Source organism: Carcharodon carcharias, chromosome 15, assembly GCF_017639515.1.
Source record: "Carcharodon carcharias isolate sCarCar2 chromosome 15, sCarCar2.pri, whole genome shotgun sequence".
NCBI classification, from domain to species: Eukaryota; Metazoa; Chordata; class Chondrichthyes; order Lamniformes; family Lamnidae; genus Carcharodon; species Carcharodon carcharias.
In genome coordinates, this window is record NC_054481.1 from 10121984 (window position 1) to 10147732 (window position 25749).

Below are 25749 nucleotides of genomic sequence, written 5' to 3' on the forward strand. Positions count from 1 at the left end.
CTGCCCTTGTCCTTCTAGATGATAGTGGTCGTGGGTTTGGAAGATGCTGTCTAAGGAGCTTTGGTGAATTCCTGCAGTGCATCTTGTAGATGGTGTACACTGCTGCTACTGTGCGTTGATGGTGGAGGGAGTGAATGTTTGTGGATGTGGTGCCAATCAAGCGGGCTGCTTTTTCCCGCACTGGGGAGTATTTCATCACAGTCCTGACTTGTGCCTTGTAGATGGTGAACAGGCTTTGGGGAGTTAGGTGAGTTACTCATCACACGATTCCTAGAATCTGACCGGCTCTTGTAGCCACAGTATTTTATATGGCTAGTCCAGTTCAGTTTCTGGTCGATGGTAACCCCCCAGGATGTTGATAGTGGGGGATTCAGTGATGGTAATGCCATTGAACATCAAGGGGCAATGGTTAGATTCTCTCTTGTTGGACATGGACATTGCCTGACACTTGTGTGGCACGAATATTACTTGTCAGCCGAAGTCTGGATATTGTCCAGGTCTTGCTGCATTTGGACATCAACTGCTTCACTATCTGAAGAGTTGCAAAATGATGAGGCCCTGTTGGTCTAGTCAGGTTAATGCAAATGATCTCCAGGCAAAGAAGGGCATGGGAGTTCCAGTGTCCCAATCGACAGTTATACCTCAACCAAATCAAAAACAGACAATCTGGTCTTCCTAAGAATCATAAATTTGCCCTTTTCAAAGTGGAGAGGGGCTCATCAAGCTTTTTTGTTTGATGGCAGCTGTTTAGTGACCAGTTCATTAATGTGCCCTGTTCAGAGTCATTGTTTAAATGTTAAACTTTGGGCTGTGCTCTTGTTATTACCAATCTGGCTGTAATAAATTAGTACTTTTATTGTAAAATTGCAAATGGATTTTCTTTTCGAACAGCGTATGTTCTATTCCATAGAGGAAGTCTGTAGTGGGACAAGCTCTGAGCCAAATTTTAATTTTTTGTGCTTTTTACATGTAACTTTAGTGCAGCTCAAAACCTCTTCCAGCTCATTATGTTAAATGGGGCTGCTTATGAATGTCACTGAACTTCAAAGATTCTTCAGTCTTTTATAACTACCTATTATGGCAAAAATGCTAAATATAAAAATTGATTCATTTAGTGTGGTATAACTAATACCCTAAAATGTGACTTGTGTGTCTGAATTTTCTTTGCTATTTGTTTTGAAATGGTTTGTTCCAATATAGGGGTTGAATTTGAAGGCTCAGCCTTGGTTATCTGATTTATAGCCAGTCCTCGTTTTAAGTTGTGGTTGCATTCCTGGAAATCACGGTCTTTTAAGTGAAACAACTTTGATTCCTATCAACCCATGATTCAGTGTTAAAGCTGAGGTTAAGTTCCTTCAGATGTTTCTCCCCAGGGAAAAAAATGTACAAGTTGAATTACTGTACCATTTGCATGCAGCGCTATGCATTCCTGGCTGAAATAACATTTAGTGAATTATTTTGCGAAAGAAATCTTGTATAAATTCAAATTAGATGACTCCCCAGTTCAACATTTTAAAATGTTAAAAAGTTACACTGCTGGGCTGATTATTGGGCACCTCTGGCTCATGTTTAAAGTAATTTAAAAGTCTCACCCACCCTGAAATTCCAAAATTTAAATCCAACTTTTGCTGAGGGGGGGGTGGAGTAATCAACTCTGGTTTCAGATGCCCCTGGGGTTTTTTAAAAAATCAATGTTGTCTCAAATACAGTACAAACAACCCCTTAATAATGGTGCTGATCGGGTTGCATGACAAGGGAGCTGATGTGCTCTGCATGATTTTAATGGACAGCGATGCACTCCGATGTGTCAACAAAAATGGACGATGATGAGACAAAACGATTCTAAAGCAGAAATCGTGACTTAAATCGGGGAAACGACCTAAAACAAATATGACTTTAAAACAAAACAACCTAAAGGAGGGTGGCTTAAAACGAGAACTTGCTGTACAAAATTAACCTTGAAGCAGCAAAGTTAACCTTGACCTGATTGGGGAAGGCGATGGCATAGTGGGGAAGGCGATGGCATAGTGGTATTGTCGCTGGACTAGTAATCCAGAGGCCCAGGGTAATTTTCTGGGTTCAAATCCCATCACAGCAGGTTGTTGGAATTTGAATTCAATAAAAATCTGGAATTAAGTCTAATGATCACGAAACCATTGTCAATTGTTGTAAAAACCCATCTGGTTCACTAATGTCCTTTAGGGAAGGAAATCTGCTGCCCTTACCTGGCCTGGCCTACATGTGACTCCAGACCCACAGCAATGTGGTTGACTCTTATATGCCCTCTGAACAAGGACAATTAGGGATGGGCAATAAATGCTGGCCTAGCAAGTGACGCCCACATCCCATGAACATTTTTTTTTTAAAGCTGGGTTAGTTGGTAGTTTAGTCAACTTATTTCATTTAATTACCATGTGCATTACCATGGCCAATTTGAAGCCATGCTACTCAAGATCTGTGTAAAATTTTATGTTGCACAAGATTGGATCTCATGACCCAAGTAAGTAATACATGGAACTATTTGCTTTGCAAACTCAAATTCTGATTACCATTTGAATTGCTTTTTTGGAGTTATTTTCACGAAGGATTTTGGAGTGGAGTTTTTTTAAACCATGAATTTGCGCATCTTTTTTAAGCCACAGACATTCAGGCCAGTTTGTGAAATGGTGCGACTGTCAGTGAGGGTCTGCTCATCCTAATTCATTAGGCAGGATAAAGACACTGAGCAATGCACTGTCCTGTCTCAGATGGCCACCTGTTCTGTTCATGTGGAAACTGCCCCAGTTTCATCATAGTCACCAATTGAGCAAAAGTTCCCTGCTTCAAAGCCACATGGGAACAAAGGAATTGGAGCAGGAGGAGGCTGTTTGGCCCATCAAGTCTGCTGTGCCATTCAATAAGATCATGGCTGATCTGATTGTAACCTCAACTCCACGTTCCCACCAATCCCCATAACCTTTCATTCCCTTGCTTATCAAGAATCTATCTAGTTCTGCCTTAAAAATATCCAAAGACTCTGAGGAAAGTTGCCAAAGACTCATGACCCTCAATTTCTCCATCTGTCCCCTAGTTCTACATTCTCCTCCAAGAGGAATCATCCTTTCAACATAAAAGACCTTTCCAAACCTTAATAGAACTGGCACAACTTAACAATACCAGTTGAATATCAAGCCACATGAATCAATTTGCTGAACTTAAACTGGGCAATTTAAATGCTAGTAACATAACTGGTGCTATCAAACCCCCTAAGGGTTAAAAATTAACCTGTTACACAGTTTGTGAATTGGTGCCATTTTTAGTTTATTTTTGGAGCAAATTTATAAACGGGGAACCAGTATGCCCAGCTGTTAGTAAATGACATCTAAATAATAGAATACTTCCACATTAACCTAAAGAGTTACCACTTCAGAATGATTGCTCTGCAATATGACTCAAAAGTGCAATTAATACTCTAGTCCATTTCCTTTGTGTACACAGGAAGAAGTAGTGTATAGGCTCTAGACTCAATTGGCAATTTTATTCTAATCAAAGATTCTTATTTATATGGGATGTGGGTATCACTGGCAAGGCCAATAGTTGTTGCCCATCCCGAATTGCTCTTCTGGTGGTGAGCTGCCGCCTTGAACTACTGCAGCTTATCTTGTTTGGGTACACCTGAAGTGCTATTAGGAAAGGAGTTTCAGGGTTTTTGATCCAGCAAATGAACAGTGATAATTGCAAGTCAGAAGGGGAACTTGCAGGTGGTGTTCAACATGGAGTACTGATTTATCAGCTGAGGGTTGTGTGTGATGGTCAGTGGATTTCCTTGCCCATGCAATGTTGAGGACTCCCAGGACATCTCCCTCCTGACTGCATACCATTGTGCAGCTACCTTTGTTGGGCCAGTTCCGCAGTGGGACAGGACATTACCAGGAATGACAGTGAGCCACACAAGTTTTTATGACAGTTGATGGTCTCATGGTCACCATTGCAGAGATTAGCTTTCAGTTCCATATTTTGATTAATTAATTAACTGAATTTAATTTGAATCTGTGTCCCCTGGGCCTTTGGGTTATTAGTCCAGCGATGGTGCTACTGTGCCACTAATCCTACTTGTTCCTGTGGGTTAATGCTCTTGAGACAGAATAAATGGAGTTCTCTCTAAAATAAAAGCAAAAAACTGCAGATGCTAGAAATAGTTCTCTCTAACATCTTGTAACAAGACTAGTTAGCATTGACACTAGGAATGTGCTTGATTCTTTAATATTGATAGTAACTGTTGGAACACTGTATTGAACTGTAATGTCAAAGTAACTGCCACTTGGTAATTGTGCTAAATGACTTTTTCAACAATGTTTGCAGGGCCTTACTAAGTTAATGAGGTTCTCTGGACTTTCTAGTAACATACTTGACTGGGAGGGGTTAGAGAAGATAACTGACTAAAATGAAGCACTAATGTGATGATAAATCTTGATTCCTTTGTTCCTCATTAGCCGAGTACTCAGACCACCTGGTGGTGGTTCCAGCAATATATTTGGTGTCCCTGATGCGCCATCCACTAAACCCCATAAAATGGCATCCAATATTTTTGGGCCTCCAGAAGAAACTTCATTGCCAAAGAGATCTAATCCTCCAGGTAAGGGAGTCCAATGGAACTAAAATCTTCAAGGCACATCTTTCATGGATGTCCACTGGTATTGAATATATAGGTCCTATAAATGTGTATAGCATTAGTCTATAGATATGAGATACAACTTGCTACCGTCTACAGGTATCATTAGTGGCTGAATGGACAACCAGAGTCAATACTGCTGAGAGATCTAATTGGTGTTAATAATGTAAACATGAAGGTGTTATTATCCCAACTGATGCTCATGGACAAGTCAGATCCCAGGGCGGAACCTGGCTTGATAGATCCCAACTCTTATTTTTTGTTTAGAAACATGGAGGGTGGCTACCGAAGAGTCTGTTGGTGTACTTTTTAACAAAAGACTAATATATTTAAGCAAGAGAAAGATAAACTATATTATACTACTCCTTTGCCCACAATACCGTTAGCCAACCAGTTTCATGGAACTCCATCTTTCTCCCGAGGGTCTCCAATCTCCAAAGTACTTGCCTTGGAATTTTCTCCCAAGCTACGTTTTCACTTGGACATCTTCAAGGATCCACCTCCAGGGTTTCAACCTCTCCTGATGATCCTTTCCTCTGGTCGCCATGTGCATTCAAGCTTTGCCTTCCATGCACTCTTTCAGAAACTCTGCCTTTTCCTCTGCTCCTTGCTTTCACTTCCACTGAACAGGACCTGTTCCCAATTCCTGCTCTTGTTCTTTGACTTAAAGTCCCAGGAAGACAGTTTTGTCCCCACTCCCTAGTTTCTGGGACTTTCTTCTGTTTTGGGAAATCTGCTCTCTGCAGTTCGCTGTCCTGTCCAGCTTCCTCATCCTGTGGTATCCAGAGACCAACTAAACTCGAACTGCTTTCTGTTTTTCTCTGTAGGTCTCCTGTTGCTAGGCAACAACACAGTTTTTTCCTACTTTTTTTTAACTTCCCCACTTCCCTAAACCACTAGCCCCCTTGAAATACAGCTCTCCACTTTGAGTCGTAAAATCTCATGAAAATTCAGGTACACAAACCCACAGACTTGCAGGCAACATTCTAAAGTGATATGCAAACCCAGGTTTCCCCTTAAAAAAAACATACAGAATATAAATTAAACTTAAAGCTAAAACTTATTTCTAACATACACATTACTAACTTTGAACTTTCTCCAGTTCCTAACAAAGGGTCATTGTATCCTGAAACATTCACTCTTTCCACAGATGATGGCTGACCTGTTTGAGTATTTCCTGCATTTTCTGTCAATTATTCTGTAGGATAATCAAAAATGGTGAAATGTATTTCTGAGAAGGCAGTAACTGCAAATCAACTAATGTCAAGTGTTGAGTGGAAATATTTTTCCTCCATTCTATCTCTGTTTACAACTTGGTTGCTAACTTTCAAGGAACTAAATTTCCTCCTCTCTACCCTTGACGACTGTAACAGTGTTTCTACTTGGTACTAGAATACTTTGAATTATTTGGCGTTTGCGCTTGCCAGTTCCTTTCACCTTTCTAGGCTATCAGAGTGATTACAGTACAGCAGGAGGCCATTTGGCCTATTCCCATAGCCCTATAAATTTTCCCCCTAACTCATGTTATGACTGCCTGAAGGTGGTGGATAATTTCATTGCATTCAAAATCATAAACTTGCTCTATTTATGTAATAACTAAACTGCATTCTTCCTGTCTCTTTGGCCTTTTTAGGTGGAAAAAGCAGTGGGATTTTTGGTGAATCGGAGTCTGTTTCTTCACAATCAAATGCTGTTTCAGCTGATAAACAGAGCAATGACATCTTTGGGGAACCAGTTGCTCCAACTGTAATTCGCGTACATCCAAACAAACCAAAGGTATAGGTTATAAATATTGACAGCTGCTTTAGGTATCAATATTAACCCATAGCAGGGCTTCCCAACTGTGGGTCGTGACCCCAGGTGGGATTGCAGGAGGAGCAATTAGGGTTGCAAGTTCAGACAGCAATGGTGGCTGTGGAGTGAAGACTCAGCTGTCAGACCCTTGTTAGCATGCACTATTTTTTACCTGTGAGCATTGCCTAATCCAATGAGTTCTGAAGCCCAGTTGCTGGCCTCAATGGAGCCTGCAAAATGGTTAATGTCATAAGTTTTTTGTGCCTTTTTCCCTGCTATTTCGACCTTCACTCAACTCAAAACTCTTTTTTTGTGCTGATCTCCCCTCCCTCTTTAGTTTTCATTCTGGGGCCACACCAAGCTTTAAGAATAAAAATGGTGTCACAGCAAATAGTTTGGGAAGAACAGGCCTGTCTAATTTAACATTTGCATCATGGTTAGCTCTACCCTTAAATCTCTACAAAACAAGTGGTGTTATTCACGCCACGTTTTTGTACTGGTGTACTGTACAGTTGGTGGGTGGGGAGGAAGAGAGACTGCCTTTGTGCTTCTAGCATTTAATGGCCCAAAAATCCAGTCATTTCTGAGGTATGATGCATCTACAGTGTTGTGGAAACACATTGACTGCCAATCCTATAAACATAAATTGAGGTTGCAATCTGTAACACAGTTCATGATCACCCTCTGTGTCTTCAAGCAAGATAAATTGCATCCATGGTAGGTTAGTCTTAAAAATTTGGTTACATATTATAAAAGTGTTAATCAAGTAATTGTATTTTCTGAAATCTTTTTCATGAGATGTGGATGCCATTGGCTAGGCCAGCATAGATTACACTAAGTATCAGTGGATGCCCTGTTTTTTTTTTTTTGCAGTGAAGATTGGGAATGAAACACTGTTACATCCACAAATTAATACCCAGGTTACCATTTGTACAACCATGAGACTGGTTGCTGGTGCTGAATTTGGATTGTTCAGATCTGCCTCCTGTGATTTTTGAATGGTGATTTTTTGACTAAATTAGTATCTGCATAGATTGTATCCAAAGAAGTATCGAGTGCCACTTCTTTACTACTGTCTCTTCCCTTTCCCTGCCTCCTCCCTCCTTTACAGAATATAGTGGATAATGTCACTGGGTTGGTAATCCAGAGGTCCAGGTTTATGCTTTGGGAGCGTGGATTCAAATCCCACCACAGCAGCTGGCAGAATTTAATTTGATTAATAAATCTTGGATATAAAGCCAGTCTCAGTAATGGTGACCATGAAGACTACAGTTTTATCAATTGTCATAAAAAAGCCTAATGTCCTTTAGGGAAGGAAATCTGCCATCCTTACCTGGTCAGGCTGGCATGTGGCTCCAGACCCACAGCAACATGATTGGCTCTCAGCTGTCCTCTAAAGTGGCCTAGCAAGTCACTCTGTTCAAGGGCAATCAGGGATGTGGCAGCAAATGTTGGCCTTACCAGCAACATCCACATCCCATGAAAGAATAAAGAAAGATCTGTCTTAATGGTTTGAGCTGTGTTCAATAATGTAGTTCATTTGCTGTGTGGTAATTAACTTTAACTTTTTTTTAAACAGGATGCAAACATATTCTCTAGTGATGCAGATGAGGAATTGAAAGGTGAGACTACATTACATGCATCAATACATTTTCTGTAATGTGCATAATATCCAAATATAATGAGCATGAAATAACCACAGTGCCTTTAAGTAGCAAAATGAAATATAAGAAATTGAACATAAATGCTGTTGAGCTTTTTGGAAGGAATTAATGCAATTAAGTCAGTTGTGATTATTATTATGTTAATACTTTCTAGCTGACGAGCATGGGAAACAAGAGAGTGAAGAGAAAGATGAAGAAAAGCCAAAGGAGCCCACAGTGGATGACCATGAACCTCATCTAGGTCCACGTCCACGATCCCATAACAAGGTTACCCAGCCTCCTGGTGGCAAATCGACACTCTCCTTGTTCTGAGGAGGTTCTCTACTCTGTTTGACTCCAGTTTTCTCTCTCCCAAAAGTTCTGCATGGAACAGAAGGTTACCTTGTATAAAAAAAACATTATTTTTTGTCCATTTTGCAGATGAACTTTCAAAGAGTAAAAGACAATTAGATTTTATTTTAAATGCTGTTCATTTCAATAAGGATTTGCTGACCCAAGTTTAGCTGAAGTATTCTACAGCTTAAATCATTGTCACAACAGATAAATATAAAAACTAAATGTGGTGTTAACCAGCATTTATAAAATAAAATGGTCATGTGAGTTTGTTCAAGTGCTAGAAATAGGCATAGGCACCTGTGTTGAACTTCATTGTTTGTCGTCTGCTGCTGCTGTTCATGTTGACTCCTTCATGTGTTTTTAGCCGTCTGCACCACATAAAAAGTGATCTGGGATGAGCATTTTAGGAGCTATAATGATCAAAATCATTCCATCATATAAAAAAAATGTAATCAAGTGTGTCCAATCATGGAACTGTTGCCTTAGTTGACAAAGAACGTAAAATTGTGTAAAATCTGCACATATAATCGAGGATTCCTTGGCATGATTGTAGCATACTCGTTATGGTCAATTCAGAATCCTCGAGTGTCTTTTATTTTGACCTGCTATGAGCTAGTATACAATATTGAGCATTGTTACAATGGTAGCATTTGAACTTGAAACAGATGATTAGAATATTTATTTTCTGAAACATTAGACAAAGGTTTCCTTATGTATGCTTGGTCAAAAATTTTTTTTAAACTGGCTTCTGATCTTGGCTATAGTGCAAACAAAACTTTCCCAACAGGGTTCCATTGAGGATTTAACTCCATTTTGGCCTTTTCTAAGGCAAACTTTAAAGCCTATAAAATTCTTCGCAAGTTTTAGTTTTGCTGAGCTTGTTGGAAGTATTTAACTAAGCAGACATAAGGTAGCAATACAATGACTTTATCAAATCCATACAAAAGGTTTAATGTACTGAAACGATTGCTTCATTTGATCCTCTTAATCACTTTCAATATGCAATTTTGATGGAACAACATTGCTAAATGTAGTTTCGTAGCATAATTCTAACAGGTGCTCAATTTTTTCTCCCAGTGTATGTTTTCTGTTGGGCTGCCAAGGATTCTAGCTTCTGCAGCAGCATTCAAGGTACTTAAATCCATTTCCTCACTGGTGCACCTTTTTCTATACTTTTAGTTCAAGGGATATACTGGAAGTCAAGATGCAAATGTTAATTATTGCCAGTGAGGAAAAACTTTTCCTGTGCCTTTTTTATACACCCATCTTGTTTGGATGCAGATAACTGGATGGCAATAGCCAAAAATAAAATTATTTCAATAAAACTTCTATTTTCTAGTCGATGCCTGACTGGCAATTTAAACTTGGAGTTACAGATGTGCTATATACATCTTGGTCTAAATTTTTTAAAAAGTGCTGCATCAAAGGTATAGAGGCTAGAAATTCATTCATGTAGTGCTGCCTTGACCAAAAGTATAATGACCTACCACCATTTCCCATGGGCACGATGTCCTGCTGGCTACTTTTTGCACAGCATTCCTGCAAGGCACGAGTGAACACTAGAAAACTGACAACAATACCCTTAAATCTCGACCCAATTGGCTGTAATGCCAGGATTCCAAATGTAGGCAATGCTTGTGCAGTTACTTAGTTGCAGAGTGAACCAAGAAGCTATGAAGCTGCTAGATGAGCCCTGAACTCGTACTCAAAAACATCTCCCTTGCAAGAGAGTGGCTTTTTACTTAGCAACCTCTGGGCAAGTTGGTGAAATCACTGCTGGGTTCTTGGTCATTTTTTGCCAAGGAAGGAGGAAAGCAGAATACTTAAAACTCATGGGGTAGTTACTGTGGTGCCCCCTAATCTTAACATGAGCAGGACATAGAATAGGGGAGGTGGCACCCTGACTTCCATGGGAGTGGATGGTCTGTGCATGAACCAATTTGGAACTACCATCACTTCCATTTCACAATCCTCACCACAACATCCTAGTGGTCAACATTCAGCAATAAAAGCCAAAGCTTTCTATCAAATAGCTGATCTAGTAATGTTAATAACAATGACCCATTCACCCATATGTAATTCTTGCCAGTACCTGTTGCCTGTCCTAGTGCTGGCAGCCCAGCAGGTGCTAGACTGCAAATGTTGGTTTTGCTTTTGGGGGGTGGTGGGGAGAGGAGAGAAAATGGCCATGGCCTTGAAGTACACCCTTGAGTAGCTCTAGACCTTGAGAGCCTGGCTTTGAACTGCAGGAGCAGAGTAGGCTGATTGCCTATGTCACTGCTGTTGCCTCTCAATGTATGAGGACAGCAAGTTCATCTCTACAAAAGTATTGCCATTCTCACTCCCACAGCATGACATCTCAACAATCCTAGTAAGCTGCTCAGGCATTGATTGTTGAACTGTGATAAGAGCCTACATATCCCTTGTTAGCAGGCAGTAACTATGGATCTTATGACCACCATCTGAGCTTGCACTGCAGCAGTGAAGTGTGGATTATGCCAGTGCTGCCATGAAAACACAATAGCAACCAGACTTTGTATCACAGCTGGCAGTCATGGAGTTGGCCACTGTTTCTACAGTGGAAATGATATACTCCTGACCTCTGCTTGATACCCTCCTGGACTTCTCCATGCTCCTAGACAGTGACAGGAGGACGTTTGGCAAGCCTGCCAATAGCCCAAGCATCTCTGCACCTAATTGCAACTTTCTCCTGAATAGTGTCCCATTAAAGTTATAATCTGACTGCTCTGCAGCAGAACTTGCTTGTAGCCTCGCCCCCTCATTGAGCTGACAACCTATCCAGTCTCCCCGCCCTAGCAGCAGGCCACTCGTGCCAAGGCAACATGCTGCCAATTTTTCCTCAGCTGGTGCATGAAGGCTTCCTGGGCAAATGTAACTTCCCTCATGGACTTCACCACGATCACAAGAGTCTCCAGGGCAGCATAGCTAAACTTGGTAGCGCATTACCATGTGTGCTGTGCAATTCTGTTTTCTGCAAACTTCCCAATAAATTAACCAGCAGCCTTCACCTCAGCAGTGCAGCTTCTCTTCAATAAAGAGTCTGCCTTTGTGAATTGCTCACCACACTGCCTGGCACAGATGTCACAGGCAGTGTGAAAGACAAGTGTGGGGGTGCTGCTCAGGCTACAATCATTCGGATGATGTGGGGACGTCCACCTCGATCTCTCTGGGTGTGGGTAGGACATGAATTGTAGCACCTGTGCCCAAAAAAAAGGGACCATCTAATTTCTAGCCCGTGATCTGAATGTAAAGTGGAATCATCAGGAAAATAGTGGGTAAGGTTGGATGATGGGAGATTATTTGCTACCCATGAAGGTCAAATTGGCTGAGGGGAATTTCATGATGTCCATGCTCCAATCAACAACATTGAGAAATCAGAAATGCATATCGTTGATACCCAACTGATCCTTCAAAATGTGAGGTGCTTGATGTTGCAATATTTTGGGAATAAACATTTATTTTTGTTTGACAAGGAACAAGACTGCAGGAGGCAGAGCTGTATCAGCAGATCTGTTTTGGAAAAGCCATGCTGAATATCATACTAACACTTGTGAATGACTAGAACTTGAAAATGATTTGATTTGGAAGCATTATCCAAATTGATGTATAAAGTTCCAGTAGTTTGGGCATAAGTAAATTTCCAAGGAGAACGAAAGATGAACTGGAAATGAGATGACGTCAATTTACACTCTGAAGGTAAATGAATGTATAGAGGACTAATTCCTGCCTTTATGAAACTGCAGAAATACTTTTTTAAATAGACTTTGCTAAGGATTAGGGAGGGAACAGGAAGGAACTGAAATGCCAGCCAAAAATGAAAGGAAACTTTTTGCAAGCATAAAACTTAATCAATGTGCAAATAACAAAGCAATACAGCATCTGACTCCCAAGTGAATATATTGCTGTATGAAGTGGCTGCCCCAATTATGGCTGGTGAAGTGGATGTAGTGCTATATAATATACCTGTAAGGAAGATTTTCCAGTCTTTGCTAACTATTGTCCTCTAAAGGCATTGGGGAAGAGAACCGGAGTATGGCGTTGAGATACAGGATCAGCCATGATCGTAATGATTGGCAGAGCAGGCTTGAAAGGCTGAATGACCTTCTCCTATTTTCTAAGTTTCTATGTCCTCATCATCAGCCTCTCTTTCTGCTCCAGCTTTTGAACAAGTTGCTCCCCAAATACACTTTTCTCAAGTCACAAGGTTGAATTGGGTTTCCATTCACAGCATTGAAATGAAATGGCCCTAACCAAAGTTAAAAATGCTATCCACTGTGATCATGTCGGTTAGGGTATTACATTTCCAGTATTAAGCAGTAACATTTCTGTTTGGGTTGTTTTATGTCTTGAGTAAATCAGTTCATGGGCCAACCAAACTCTAAACTGCACGCCTTCCTATGTTCTCATCTATTGCTGCTTGCAATCAATAACAGGTAGAGACTGATGTAAGAATAAACAGTGATGGTTTATTGAGACAAAGGGCAGAACACCAGATTATATGTGCTTACTCAGAAACCTCCAGAACCAGACTTCCAGTTGCCTGCGCTGTACAGCAATTCGTCAGTGCATTTGATCAGTACACTTGCATTCTCTTACAGGGACAGGGTACCTCACTTTACCACATGCCTTCCCCTTTACTTAAAAGTACAGCTAACAAGCTTAAAACACATTAACTATTTACAGGTCAAGTCTCTCAGACATGTTGAGCGACTCAGTTCAACAACCTCGGCTGGTTTTTCCGAGACCTCCTTTTCAGGGGACAGTTGTCCACTAGGTTCCTCAGTGGAAATCGGCAGGTTTGTCTCTCCGACCCCCTTGGGTCCCACTCGTGTTTCCAAATCGTGTGACCTGTCCTCTACATGCGGCACAAACTCAAGCGCAGATGAAGACTGCATTTCTTCTTGTGGGACTAGCGTTCTGTTGCGTAGATGATCCACGTGTCATCTAATTATTCAGCTGTTTATTGATACATTATAGGAGAGGGGTCCAGTTACTGCATTCACCTCACCTAACAGCCAATTGGGCCCATCTCCAAAGTTCTTTGTGAGGACAGCATTTCCCACCATGAAAATTCTTTTGTGACCGTGCCTATTGTGCCTGGTCTTCTGCGCCTCTTGGTTTTTCTCCACCCTCCCCTCTAAATTCAGCCGGATAAGGGTCAGGTGGGTGTGAAGACATCTCTTCACCAGTAGTTCTGCAGGGGCAGTGCTGGTCGTCATGTGTGGTATGGTCCGGTATTTGAACAAGAACCGGGACGATATTGTGCCGGTGGAATCCCTTTCCATCTTTTTCATCCCAGATTTAAAGGTTTGGACTGCCTGCTCAGCCATACTGTTCGATGCTGGATGCTAGCGTGAGGTTTCGATATGGGTAATGCCGTTAAGGGATGTGAACCTGTGAAACTCCCCGCTGGTAAAAGCGATCCCATTGTCTTGAAACTTATTTTATTTCGTTCCTTTATCCTCGCCACCACTTTTATGTCGAGTAAATGAGTCCGTGGGCCAACTGAACGCCTTCCTATGTTCTCATCTATTGCTGTTTGCAATTAATAAGGGAGAGACTGATGTAAGAATAAACAGTGATGGTTTATTGAGACATAGGGCAGAATACCAGATCATACATGCTCACTCAGAAACCTCCGGAACTAGACTTCCAGTTCCCTGCGCAGTACAGCAATTCATCAGTGCTGTCGCGTGATCAATACACTTGCATTCTCGTAAAGGGACAGGGTACCTCTCCTTATCACAGGTTGTAAATCCAAGTTACGTATGTCAAGTTTGCAGAAATTACTTGAGCCTGCATCTTAATGATTTGTACTCCTTAATATCTTAAAGCAGAACTTCTGTATGAATTTAATAAAAATGACAACCTATTTATATGCCATCTTCCTTATGAGCCAAATGGTGTTAACCAAATTCAAAAGGGTCAATGTAGAAAAAAGCATCAGGGCCAGACTTGTTTTATCCTAGTTTTTTAAATGACAGCAGTCTAGTGTGATGTGAGAGCAGCCATTATCAATAGTTAATAGGATGGTGTTTAATGATTGGAAAAAGGCCCTTTTACTTGAGTATAGAAAAATGCCATGAGTGGGTGTCAGTTTAAAAATATTGCATGGAACCAAGATTTCTGAATGGTCATTAATCATTCAAAGTTTAAACTCACTCAGATAACCACATTTATAGCAATCTAGGGCTATATTTCCTGAACTATTCAGTACAAATCAGGACCAAAATATACATGATGTAAGGTCTCATTTGAAGTACTGTCATTTTTGTTGATCTTACCTCAGATGGATAGTGAGGCAGTTTATATTTCCTCCCTTCACTTAGTATGGCATTTGCTCAGCCTAAATTCCTCAACTGCAGACTGACCACTGGCAGGGTTTTTAACCAGAAAATGGCTGGAAAGTGGAAAGTGGAGGATAGATGTGGTCTTGTCTGAGACTGCACTTGCGATATAATGAGAAAGCTGGCCTGTTTCTGTGACACCCACTGGTCGGAGTATAACTCTTGGTTGGGCCACCCAAGCCAGACAGCTCCAAAGGTAAGGAGCCAGCAAACGGACAACCTACCAGTCCTGGTTAGGCTAACACATCCACATTGATAATGCCTTTCATTAAAACAACCCAGAGACTAGTCTTACAAGCTTGCAAAACCATAATCTTAAATATAAGCTGGGATGATATAGTCAAAGATCTTGCTTTGGGCAGTTACTGTTGGAAGAAAGGGGTTGCCTCATGGGCCACAAAGCAAAAATATTTTGGCAAACGGCTGCCTGAAAGCGCTAAGATCAAATAGGTCACCTGAAATCTTTTGTTTCTCAGTAGGAAACTTCCCCTGCCAACATTTCAAACATCACATTGGGTATACGCTTTTTAACAGATTCAGGCCTAGCTCTTAACTCTACCCCTATCAAGGAGCCCTGGAAGTTCTAAGGCAAAGTAAAGGGTGAACTCGGCTGAAAAGATCCTTGTCTTCTATCCCTGTATGGAATAAGCATTTGCTTCGACAAAAGATTGCATCAAGGTGTGGAGAAAAGTAACAAGGTTGATGCCCTGCTTGAGCTAACTGAGCTATGATGAAAGACTATATGGGTGAGGTGTGTATTAACTGGATAAATGAGACTAACAGAGTTGATGCAAATATTTGTTGAGGGCATAGAGTAGGCAGAATGTTTGTAGTGGTGAGGTTATGGAGAACTTCTAGGATCACCTACATAAATTGAAGCAGTGATGAAGTTTAAATTCAAAAGTATACTTTTCCCAAGAGGTTTGTTAACCTATAGAAAAGGAGACAATAGCAAAAACTTTTATTCTAACCTATCCTTCCAGAAATCCTTAACACCTTGAAGTCAGGATGATTACAGCATATTAAAAGCAAGTTATATCTGGATAGCATTTAAAGTTGATGAGGCAAAGATGACGGGGGCGGGGGGGCGGGGGGGTGGGGGGTGGGAATGGATGGAATGGAGCTGCACAGAGGAGGCCAAGATCAGCCAAGAGATGGGTGTTTGCACATATGGGGCTGATGGCTGTTGCTCATCCTGGGTACATAAACATAAATTAAATCTGACCAGGCAGTGGCTAAGAAATAAGTTTACTTTTCATATCATTTATACAAACAACATTACCTCATCATGCTCAGCTGGGTTAGCAGAAAACATGATCCCTGGACAAAGTTCGACTTACAAGGGTTGGAATTATATTTCTACATCTATGGTTTGAACAGCCTGGGGACTGAAAACAGGGTGGTTAAAAGAAAGCATTGGAGGCGATTCACCTAAAACACAATTAGAGGTGAAAATGGTCAATGCCAGTAACACAAAAATAGTGAATTGGCCGTTTTACACTGCCAAGAACTTTCCAAGTTCTCCCTTAGAAACATTGGTGTTAAAGAGGTTTCTATTTGGTCTGCTTTGTGATATTAGTGTTGACTAATTTTGCCACATGAACTGAAGGAATAGGGGAAGAAGAAAGGGAAAGGGGTTACTATTTGGAGTGCTAGAGGAACATAATCTAGATAAAGTGTCCAAACTGGGTTTCCACAACAGGCCAAGTTGGCTGCAAATCTATTAAATCACTTTAGTAGGAGTTAACCTGAATGGAACTGTTCTGGCATGAATTAGATTCAGCATTTTGACTTTTGCAATTCAGAATATTCTGTTCAATTGAGAACCTAATTTAAGTTTAATATAGGAACAGGAGTAGGCCATTCAGCCCATTGAGCCTGCTCTGTCATTCAATTAAATCATAGCTGGTGACCTTAGTGTCCCCTAGCTGTTCTGGCAAAATGCAATTTCCATATTTTGAGAAAATGGCTTATTTCCCTACCCATCATCTGGAAAAAGCAAATTTTATTCATTCCTTCATGGGGTGTTGGTGTCGCTGCCTAGGCCAGCATTTATTGTCCATCCCTAATTGTTCTTGAGAAGGTGGTGGTGAGCTGCATTCTGCACCCACTGCAGTCCATGTGGTGTAGGTACACCCACAGTGCTGTTAGGGAGAGAGTTCCAGGATTTTGACCCAGTGATAGTGAGGGAACAGCGATATAGTTCCAAGCCAGGATGGTCATGGCTTGGAGGGAAACTTGCAGGTGGTGATGTTCCCATGCATCTGCTGCCCTTGTTATTCGAGATGGTAGAGGTTGTGGGCTGGGAAGGTGCTGTCGACGGAGCCTTGGGGAAGTTGCTGCAGTGCAGAACTTGTAGATGGTAAACACTGTTGCTACAATGCATTGGTATGGAATGAATGAATGTTGATGGTGGTGAATGAGGGTGCCAATCAAGTGAGCTGCTTTGTCCTGCATGGTGTTGAGCTTATTGAGGGGTGTTGGAATTGTACTCATCCAGGCAAGTGGAGAGTATTCTATCACAAGCCTGACTTGAACCATGTTGATAATCGTTTAGATGAAAACCAAATCAAGAAAATTGGGATAAATCAGGCACAGCCCCTAATTCAGGTCAGCTGTAAAACCAAGGACAAAGTTTAAAGGAACCTTACAAACTTTAAATCAAAATGTGATTAAAGGGGTCAACAAAACACCCCAGTCCCCATGGTGCCCACCGAGCACAGAAGGCCTCGAGAGTGCCAGCAGACACCGCGTGCTCCCTCTCCAGGGACATCTGGCAGCGAACGTAGCCGCGGAAGAGGGACAAACAATCGGGCGGGACTCCCCCGTCGATCGCCCGCTGCCTGGACCTGTTAATGGCCAACTTGGCCTTGAACCATGTTGATGGTGGACAGGCTCTGGGGAGTCAGGAGATGAGTTACTCTCCACAGAATTCCCAGCCTCTGATCAGCTCTTGCAGGCACAGTATACATATGGCTGGTCCTGTTCAGTTTTTGTCCAATGGTAACCCCCAGGATAGTGAGGGATTCAGCGATGGTAATGGCATTGAATGTCAAGGGGAGATGGTTAGATTCTCTCTTGTTGGAGATGGTCATTGATTGGCACTTGTGAATGTTACTTGCTACTTATTTGAGGGGAGATGATAATCTTTTAAATGAAAACAATTAAACCAAATCAACAAAATTGGGATAAATCAGGCACAGCCCCTAATTCAGGTCAGCTGTAAAACCAAGGACAAAAATTTAAAGGAACCTTACAAACTTTAAATCAAAATGTGATTAAAGGGGTCAACAAAACACCCCAGTCCCCGCGGTGCCCACCGAGCATGGAAGTTGAGGGGAGATGATAGTGTAGTGGTAATGTCACTGAACTAATAACCCAGAGGCTCAGGCTAATACTCTGGGGACATGGGGTCAAATCACAGCAGCTGGTGGAATTTAAATTCAATTAATTAATAAGTTGCACTTCATTAATAAAAATCTGGAATTGAAAGCTACTCTCAATAACGATGACTAAAAAACTATCATGATTGTTGTTAAAAACCCACCTGGTTCTCTAATGTCCTTCATTGTATCACAAACTGCTATAAAAAGCTGATAAACCAGGCAGACCACCTGGCATTGACCTAGTCACCTGAAATGACAACTGGCTTACTAGTCCAATGACATTACCACGAGGTCACCACCACCCTTCTGAGTTAAGGACTGTACCGAGTCATTTTCAGCTGTCTCCAACTTTCAATTAAACACATTTGACAATTAATTCTCTAAACATCCATGACCCAGTAGGATTCCTATCATTAACTCCCTCACTTAAATTGTATTATTGCCAATGTATGAGTTACCAATAAGAGTGAAGTTTAGATAGTAAATCAACATCCTTTCATCCAATGTGTCACATCCTCCTTCCTACAAATAATGAATTTCTGATTGTCACCAGTAACTTTACTTAGATTTTATAGGAAAAACATTCAACCCAGAAATGGAAACAATATCATCAGTATTGACAGGGAATGCAATGTTCCCATTTGTTTAAATGACAGATTGAGAGGCTTAAAGGTCAGTTAAATTCTTTATTTCCAACACAAACCAAACCAGTAGTTTTAGTTTGTCAGTGCCTGCAGGGACAGAAAGCAACTGAGACAGCCAATCTGAACATTGTGCATGATCCAGGAATGACTGAAAGTGAAGACTGAGAAATTGAAGATCGATTTTGAGTCAAGCAAACACATTGGAATCTCCATAATTTTACTAACATACCAAACAATCTTGTTGTTAAAGAGTAAACTTGTCACAGCACAATAATGCTGTGACAAGAAACATTCACAGAGTTCTCAGTAAAACTGTTTTACTCATGAAATGATAACTCTCATTATGGCATTGAAGAACAGAGATATAACACAATTTTATTCCACCAACTTGCGCAGGCCCACTCTCTCACTTTACACCCCTTGTTTGTATTTGACTAAAGGTAGTTAAAATCACACCTTGTGACCTATGTAATAGTGCAAATATTTAAGAATAATTGGTTGCAAGTTCTTTTGCTGGCCTGAGGACGTAAGGTGCTTTATAAAGGAAAACACTTTCATCTGTCAGACTTACAGAAAATTAAAATATTCCCTTTTGCAATGTTACATAATGTAAAGCATCTAACCCAACAGCAGGTTTGGTAGAGAACAACAGAAAACCAGGGCTTCTCCTACATGCTCCACGTCCTTACCCCTAGCATCACGCTTCTAATTCCCTGTGAAAGTCACATATTTAATAACTGCAAGGACTGGAGAAAGTGAGAAACATGAGTAAATAGATTACAATATTTAATAAAGGCTTGTATAGAATATTATACATTATTAGATTTAATAAATTCTCTAGTTCAGCTACAATATTGTTATTGCCTTATTGTGATTGAGAATTGTGATGTTTTTGACATAAAACAATAGGTCATACTGGTGGATTTCCACTTAAATTTAAAAAACACCACCAGCTATTCTGCTGGAGAATAGTCCATTTTCCATTTTTATTCCGGAGGTAAATTGTTGTTCCTGTCACCTCCATTAATTCTGTTCTCATCACTGCTCCTCCTTAGCAAAGAGGATATAAGATTGCTCTTGTGCAGCTTCTGAATGCTTTGTGGTTCTGTTCAATGTGCCATCCTGAGAGCAGAAACATAATAAAATGTTGCCAAGAAACAGGAGGCAGTTGTTGCTGTTTCAAAAAATGATGAGTGTTGTGGTACAGCTGATGGTTAATGCTGAGCTGCTCAAATCCCAAAGGGAAACTTGGAACAACTGCCACAACTGTTTTGCAGTTTGTAAATTTATTTCGAGATGTATTCCTTGAATTCAGTAGTAATAAGTCCACCGAGTCTTATTGGTTTTTTAAAAACTAAATTAAATGTTTATTAATAGAAGAAATGATTAAGTACATATATAAGTCTATAAATTACTATTATGATAACTTCCAGCTCCCCTGATTAATCTATCTCCCAGTTACACCTCCATTAAGGCAACAGAAAAACACAGATTTTAAAAAGACCCAGGCAAAGTAACATGACACCCTGAACAGTCGAATTCAAAATGAATTTTCTTAACCTTAGTTCTTTGTAGACAGCAGCTTGAGGTTTAGATACTGGAGGCTTTTCACACTTGCGTTAGATCTTAAAATGCCTGCTCTTACACACAGCCTTCTCTCGTTTATACATATTTTCTCCTTTGAATGCAAATTCCCATTGTTTCACTATGTCTTTGGACTTTACCTCTCTAATAATAAGAATTTATCAGAGTACTAATTTTACTAGTAATCTTTTATAAAAATAAACACTGTTTCTTAACTTCTTCTACCTAGGTGTAACATTTCACCCCCTCTTTTGAATTCAAGCTACTCTAGTTTATTTAAAAATGCAAATGTTCCCTTTACACCTCACATTCTAAAACTTCCCCCATGTTTACCTATTTAGCATTTCAAACCTAGTTTCCCATCTGATACATCAAAGCACCCAGACTAGCTGTCTGTGATTCAATTAAAACCTACACACATACCCATAGACACAGGCTCCATTTTTACTCTACTTCATTATAAATTCCAATAACTTTATGAAAATTATTATATCTTCCTGACATGAGTCAATTAATCAGAGAACCCAGATAATACATGCTTAGAGGAATGAGGAGGAGGAGGAAAGGGAACTTTTAAACAAAGGCTACTGCGTGTTTAATCTCTTAATTGTGTAATAGAACTGCTAGATCCTTTATCCCTCAGCTTCCACAGTAATAGGAGGGTTAATCAGGTATCTAATAGAAAACTTGAGGGTTCTGTGTAGAGGGTGAGCAATGAAAGGCAAAGTGCTGCTTAATTACTGAGTTGTATCAGTGTATTGAATACACTGGTCTATATAGAACTGTGTTTGTTTTCAAATTCCAGCTAAAACTCCAGTGTTATGGGCTTTATTGGTTATCACCAATCAGCATCCTCATGATACTGAGAGAGGAAGTGGCCAGAGATGTGAATACTACTTTTTTTCTTCAACCCCTACCCCCTCCCCATCCCCATCCCCAGGCTTCTCTGTTGGGCTAGAAGAAAAGCCATCATCACAGGAATGTACAAACTAGGAAAGTTCCACATTCAGTCCACAATATGCACCACGGTAGTAATCTGTGTTACTGGCTGCTACCGTTGGCCAGCCTGACCCAAATTAGAGAACCAGGGAAAGGGAAAAAGAAAGGAGTTGGATAGAAAAATCAAGTTTTAAATATGAAAGAAACATACACCAGCATCACACACTTACATAACACTATCAGTGACATAGAATAAATTTCTAAAAAGTAATGTGGATTGATGGGGTGGCAAAGGAAGCAAAAGGAAAAATAAAATCAATAAAGGGGAGTTAGGAAATGTGACTAAAAGCTTGACTGGAAAAAAGCAACATGAGTAAAAAGACAGAAAATAAAAGATCGCTGAGGAGTGTAATAATGTCCATTTCATACACACAGTATCTGCATTAAGTGCATCCAGGCCAGGTACGGAACAGTCAGGTTCAAACTCCCTCTACACTATGCTTCAACCCTAACCATACAAGACCAGCCTGACTGCACCAACGTAGCACTTTCTCCATTTACCACAACCATCCTTACACCTTTCTGGAGTGAAGCTGCCAACTTGTGTCCAGTATGAACGAGACAGAAACTGCACAAACTTATTTCGTATAGGACCTTTACAGCCATTGGACAAGTGATGTTCATTCCATATGTCTGGGATAGGTTTGAACCCAGGTCCCAGAGGTCAAAGGCCAGCACCTAACTCACTGCACCACCCAGTTCTGGGGACAAATGGAAACAGTAATGTGCAGAAGCCCTCTCCTAGGATATGGAATATGTTATCTGAGTGAATGACTCCATTTAGCACCTTGCCACATGACTACTCCAAGCAGCATCGAATGATAAATAACATGCACAGTCCTGTGAACTTTTCACTGCAGCCAATTGCTTACCTTACTGGTAAGACCCTTACCTCTCTGTTGTCCACTATATTGAGAAAGATGGAGGTGATGATGCAGCTGGAGGTATTCGGCATCATGAAGATCATCATCTGCTGCCAGTGACGCACTGGGATCTTCAGATCACTGCATGAAAAATACACTAGATGTGTTAATGGCAGTTGATGAGCCAGAAAAATCCTTCAATCCTGTTGGATTTCCAAAAGGGGAGCGAGAAAGGTATTCTCGGGCCTCAGTTAATTCTCGAGTCTGGCGCTAGGGATGCCAAGCAAAAGTAGGATGATTAGCTCACTCGTGCAAGTATTCATCTCCCTTTGATAGCAACATGGCCATGACTAGATCCCAATATACAGGACTGAGAGATGGGCAACCTCTTTCCCCACCCAGAACCCCACTGCCCCCCGCCTCCAAGTTCCTGCTGTCATTCCATGGCACGCCCCCACACTAGCAAAATTTTACATAAGAAAGCAACGGCTATAATTGACCAAATACACCATTATGTTCTTCCCATCCTGATATATTCAGTTCAGCCACAAACCATAGGATCTCAACAATAATTTACAGTTAGATTTTCAAAGCCTCCAGCGCAACTCCCACTGACCATTACACACACCAGTAACTTTAAGGTCAAGTATTGCCCTGCTTTCATTTAATTTACTCCAATATATCTTTGAAAGACAATTTAAAAGTTTCCTGCAGGATTTTCCCAAAGGTTTGGTAAGCTTACCCAGGGAGTGGCTGAGCTATATAGACTAGCATTGACAATGGCTCATGTTGAACTTGCTGACCTCAAGCTAGAATGACTTGTAAGGCATTACAATTGGTTTCAAAGAATCCAGGTTTGGAAGGGGTGTGGCCACAGGGTACCCGCTCATGGTTGCTATGCAGCAACCTACGCACTTCTGCAAATATGAACATTGCACAAAGACAGGATAGAATTTGACTCCAGCTTGCACTGCTGCTGAACAGCTCCATTGACATCAAAGCAGTGGCATGAAAACAGTAAACAAGACAGTGGGTGGTGGGGCATGGGGAAATGATCAACAGCACCCATGGAACGATGCTTTAGTAAGGAGCCAGGAAAGTAATGAGCTTGCATTCAGTGGCTTATAAAAAGTTTAGCTGGATTTTTTTTTAAAAAGTACAATGTAAGTGGACCAAGTTAGTGTGGAAAATGTGCGCAACACTTCACACTTTTGTCACCTGACTTCACAGGCATGGACACATGGGGCCAATAATTTTTGTCGGGTGACAGAGGTGGGCAGGCCTGGAAAATTGCACCCAGAGGTGTGACGGTTTCCAACGCAGTCCTGACATAAGAACTAGGAGCAGGAGTAGGCAGTTCAGCCCATCGAGCCTGCCCCGCAATTCAATACGATCATGGCTGATCTCATTTTGGCCTCAACTCCAATTACACGCTGTGATTTTTGAAACGTAGTTGAAAAGCAGTGGCGAGGGGCCTTAAAGTGGCGGTTCTGTAATTTGTCAAGCAAATGAGCTAACTATCAACTTGTTACTGGGCAGTTTGCAACTTTCGAGAGGAGGCACAGGAAACACTGAGGGTCCTTGGGGAGGAGATGGCATTGGAGCGAAGAGCCAGTTGTAAATATGAGTATTAGTCAGAACACTGTATAAGAGAGGGAAGGCTCGGGGATCACTTCATTCATTAGCACACAGTGGTTGTCACATTATCAGTGTTCCCCGACAGTGATTGGTGAGCGTTGATGTAGTTGGGGTGTGGGACTGCAGGGGACCCCAGGGGGCCATAATTGTCACAGGAGGCAAAGCCCTTCTTGCAATTGGGGATTAGTTGCTCCGAATTGGAGACAAGCCGCAATGAGGAATAACCTCAGCAGCAGATGCAGCTCTTATCCAGGAATGTTTCTTCTGAGGGCACCTTATGCTGGAAAACACTCGGGTCTGATACTCAACTTCATCTAAATAAGCACATCCACCATGCTGAGAACCCTCTTCCATGGCTCCCCAGAATGAATGATACACAAATCACCATCAGCCACAAACCTGTGTGTTGTTTCCCCATGTTTTCCCCCTTTTTCCCTCAATTTCAAAGACCGGAAACACTAAAGTCTTGATTCAAACACCATTTCTACTCTATAGAGTTCTCATAACTATATTCAAACATAACATGTCACCCAGGTGTTCCCCCTATGGCTGGGGATGAGATGGAAGCAGCCTGCTCGCTTGTGTTTGCATGAAACCAAATTACCCATGGCGCTCACCCTCATCTCACCAAGGTGTCAATGGGTGCAAGTCCACGGGCTGCTCCACCAGCTTCAATGCAAGGGCAGCCTCTGTCACAGGATCATGCTGTTGTAGGTGGCTTTCCAGTCAGAGGGGTCAAAGTATCGGATTCTGATGGCAGTCCCCCTCAACATCATCTCTCCTTTGATAGATGCTCGAGCATCTAAGGGAACCACCAGCCGGGTTGCAAGAAGCATCCACTCCATGCATCTTTGCATCATTGACAACACTGACCAGTCAATGCTACAGAACATTTCTTACATTCTGTGCATGTTAGCACACTGCTCCTACACACAGTCAGACTGATGCCCCGTGTGACTCTCCACAAGGTTGGCCATTCTCTCAATAGAGGAGCTTATAAGCTCAAAAGACTGAGACACTGCATTGCACACTATGATTGGACTCCATTCTGTACCTATAACTCTGCACCACCTCAGGGAACTCCAACATGTGGGCACACATCTCCCTTCAATGCCCGAGGAATACCCACCTTGTGTGAGACTCCGAAGGCTGTGCACCTCTGCCCAGCTGAGCATGGATGCGGCTGTCTTCCATCCTCACAAGGGGTCTGCCCACTACTGCCTCTGCCTCCCTCATCTCCTCCTGCTCACTATGACGTGTTGCTCACCCTGTACCACCCGTTTTAAGATCGCATATGGACCCACTGTCTGCTTGACTGATGTGACCAAGCAGCCTCACTTGCTTCTTCCTTTGCAGATGACAATGAAGGCACCCCCTCCATATTAATATGGAACACAGTAAACTCGCACAGGTAGTGGGAGAAATAGAGACAGTTAAAAGTAAAAAGGAAGAAGAGGTACATAATTCAGATGACAGGCTACAATAGGTATCATACTTTATTGTGGACAATAAAAAATAAAACCCCTCACCTGGAATTGTTTCCAAGGATAAGGCCAACAATCAAATTACAAAGACATACGCCAATCATTTGCACTGAAATTGCAAGCCCCAGAGCTGTTCCAACATTTGCCCGAGAAACTACTAGGAAGATTGATGGCCACAAACATGCCTGTGGAACTAACATCTTGTATTTATATCATGTGTTTAATGCAAAATATCCTAGGTGCTTCCTGGGAGCATTATCACTATTACTAGCTTTAGATAGATTTATTAATTTAATTTAGATTCCACCAGCTACTGTGGTGGGATTTGAATCCATGTC

At 41.4% G+C, this 25749-nt stretch overlaps 2 protein-coding genes across 2 annotated transcripts in view; one reads left to right on the plus strand and one right to left on the minus strand.

Annotated features, from left to right (window-relative positions):
- Positions 1 to 9770, plus strand: part of jpt2 (Jupiter microtubule associated homolog 2) — a 17732-nt gene extending 7962 nt beyond the window's left edge. Inside the window, exons 2-5 of the mRNA XM_041206823.1 lie at positions 4473 to 4615; positions 6285 to 6427; positions 8025 to 8067; positions 8264 to 9770. Of these exons, the coding sequence (XP_041062757.1) occupies positions 4473 to 4615; positions 6285 to 6427; positions 8025 to 8067; positions 8264 to 8421 (487 nt within the window). The 3' untranslated portion in view covers positions 8422 to 9770. The remainder of the gene's footprint in view (positions 1 to 4472; positions 4616 to 6284; positions 6428 to 8024; positions 8068 to 8263) is intronic.
- A 10111-nt stretch (positions 9771 to 19881) lies between these two features.
- mfsd1l (major facilitator superfamily domain containing 1-like) overlaps positions 19882 to 25749 on the minus strand; it is a 41198-nt gene continuing 35330 nt past the window's right edge. Inside the window, 3 exon segments of the mRNA XM_041206204.1 lie at positions 19882 to 19965; positions 22319 to 22430; positions 25457 to 25596. Of these exon segments, the coding sequence (XP_041062138.1) occupies positions 19882 to 19965; positions 22319 to 22430; positions 25457 to 25596 (336 nt within the window).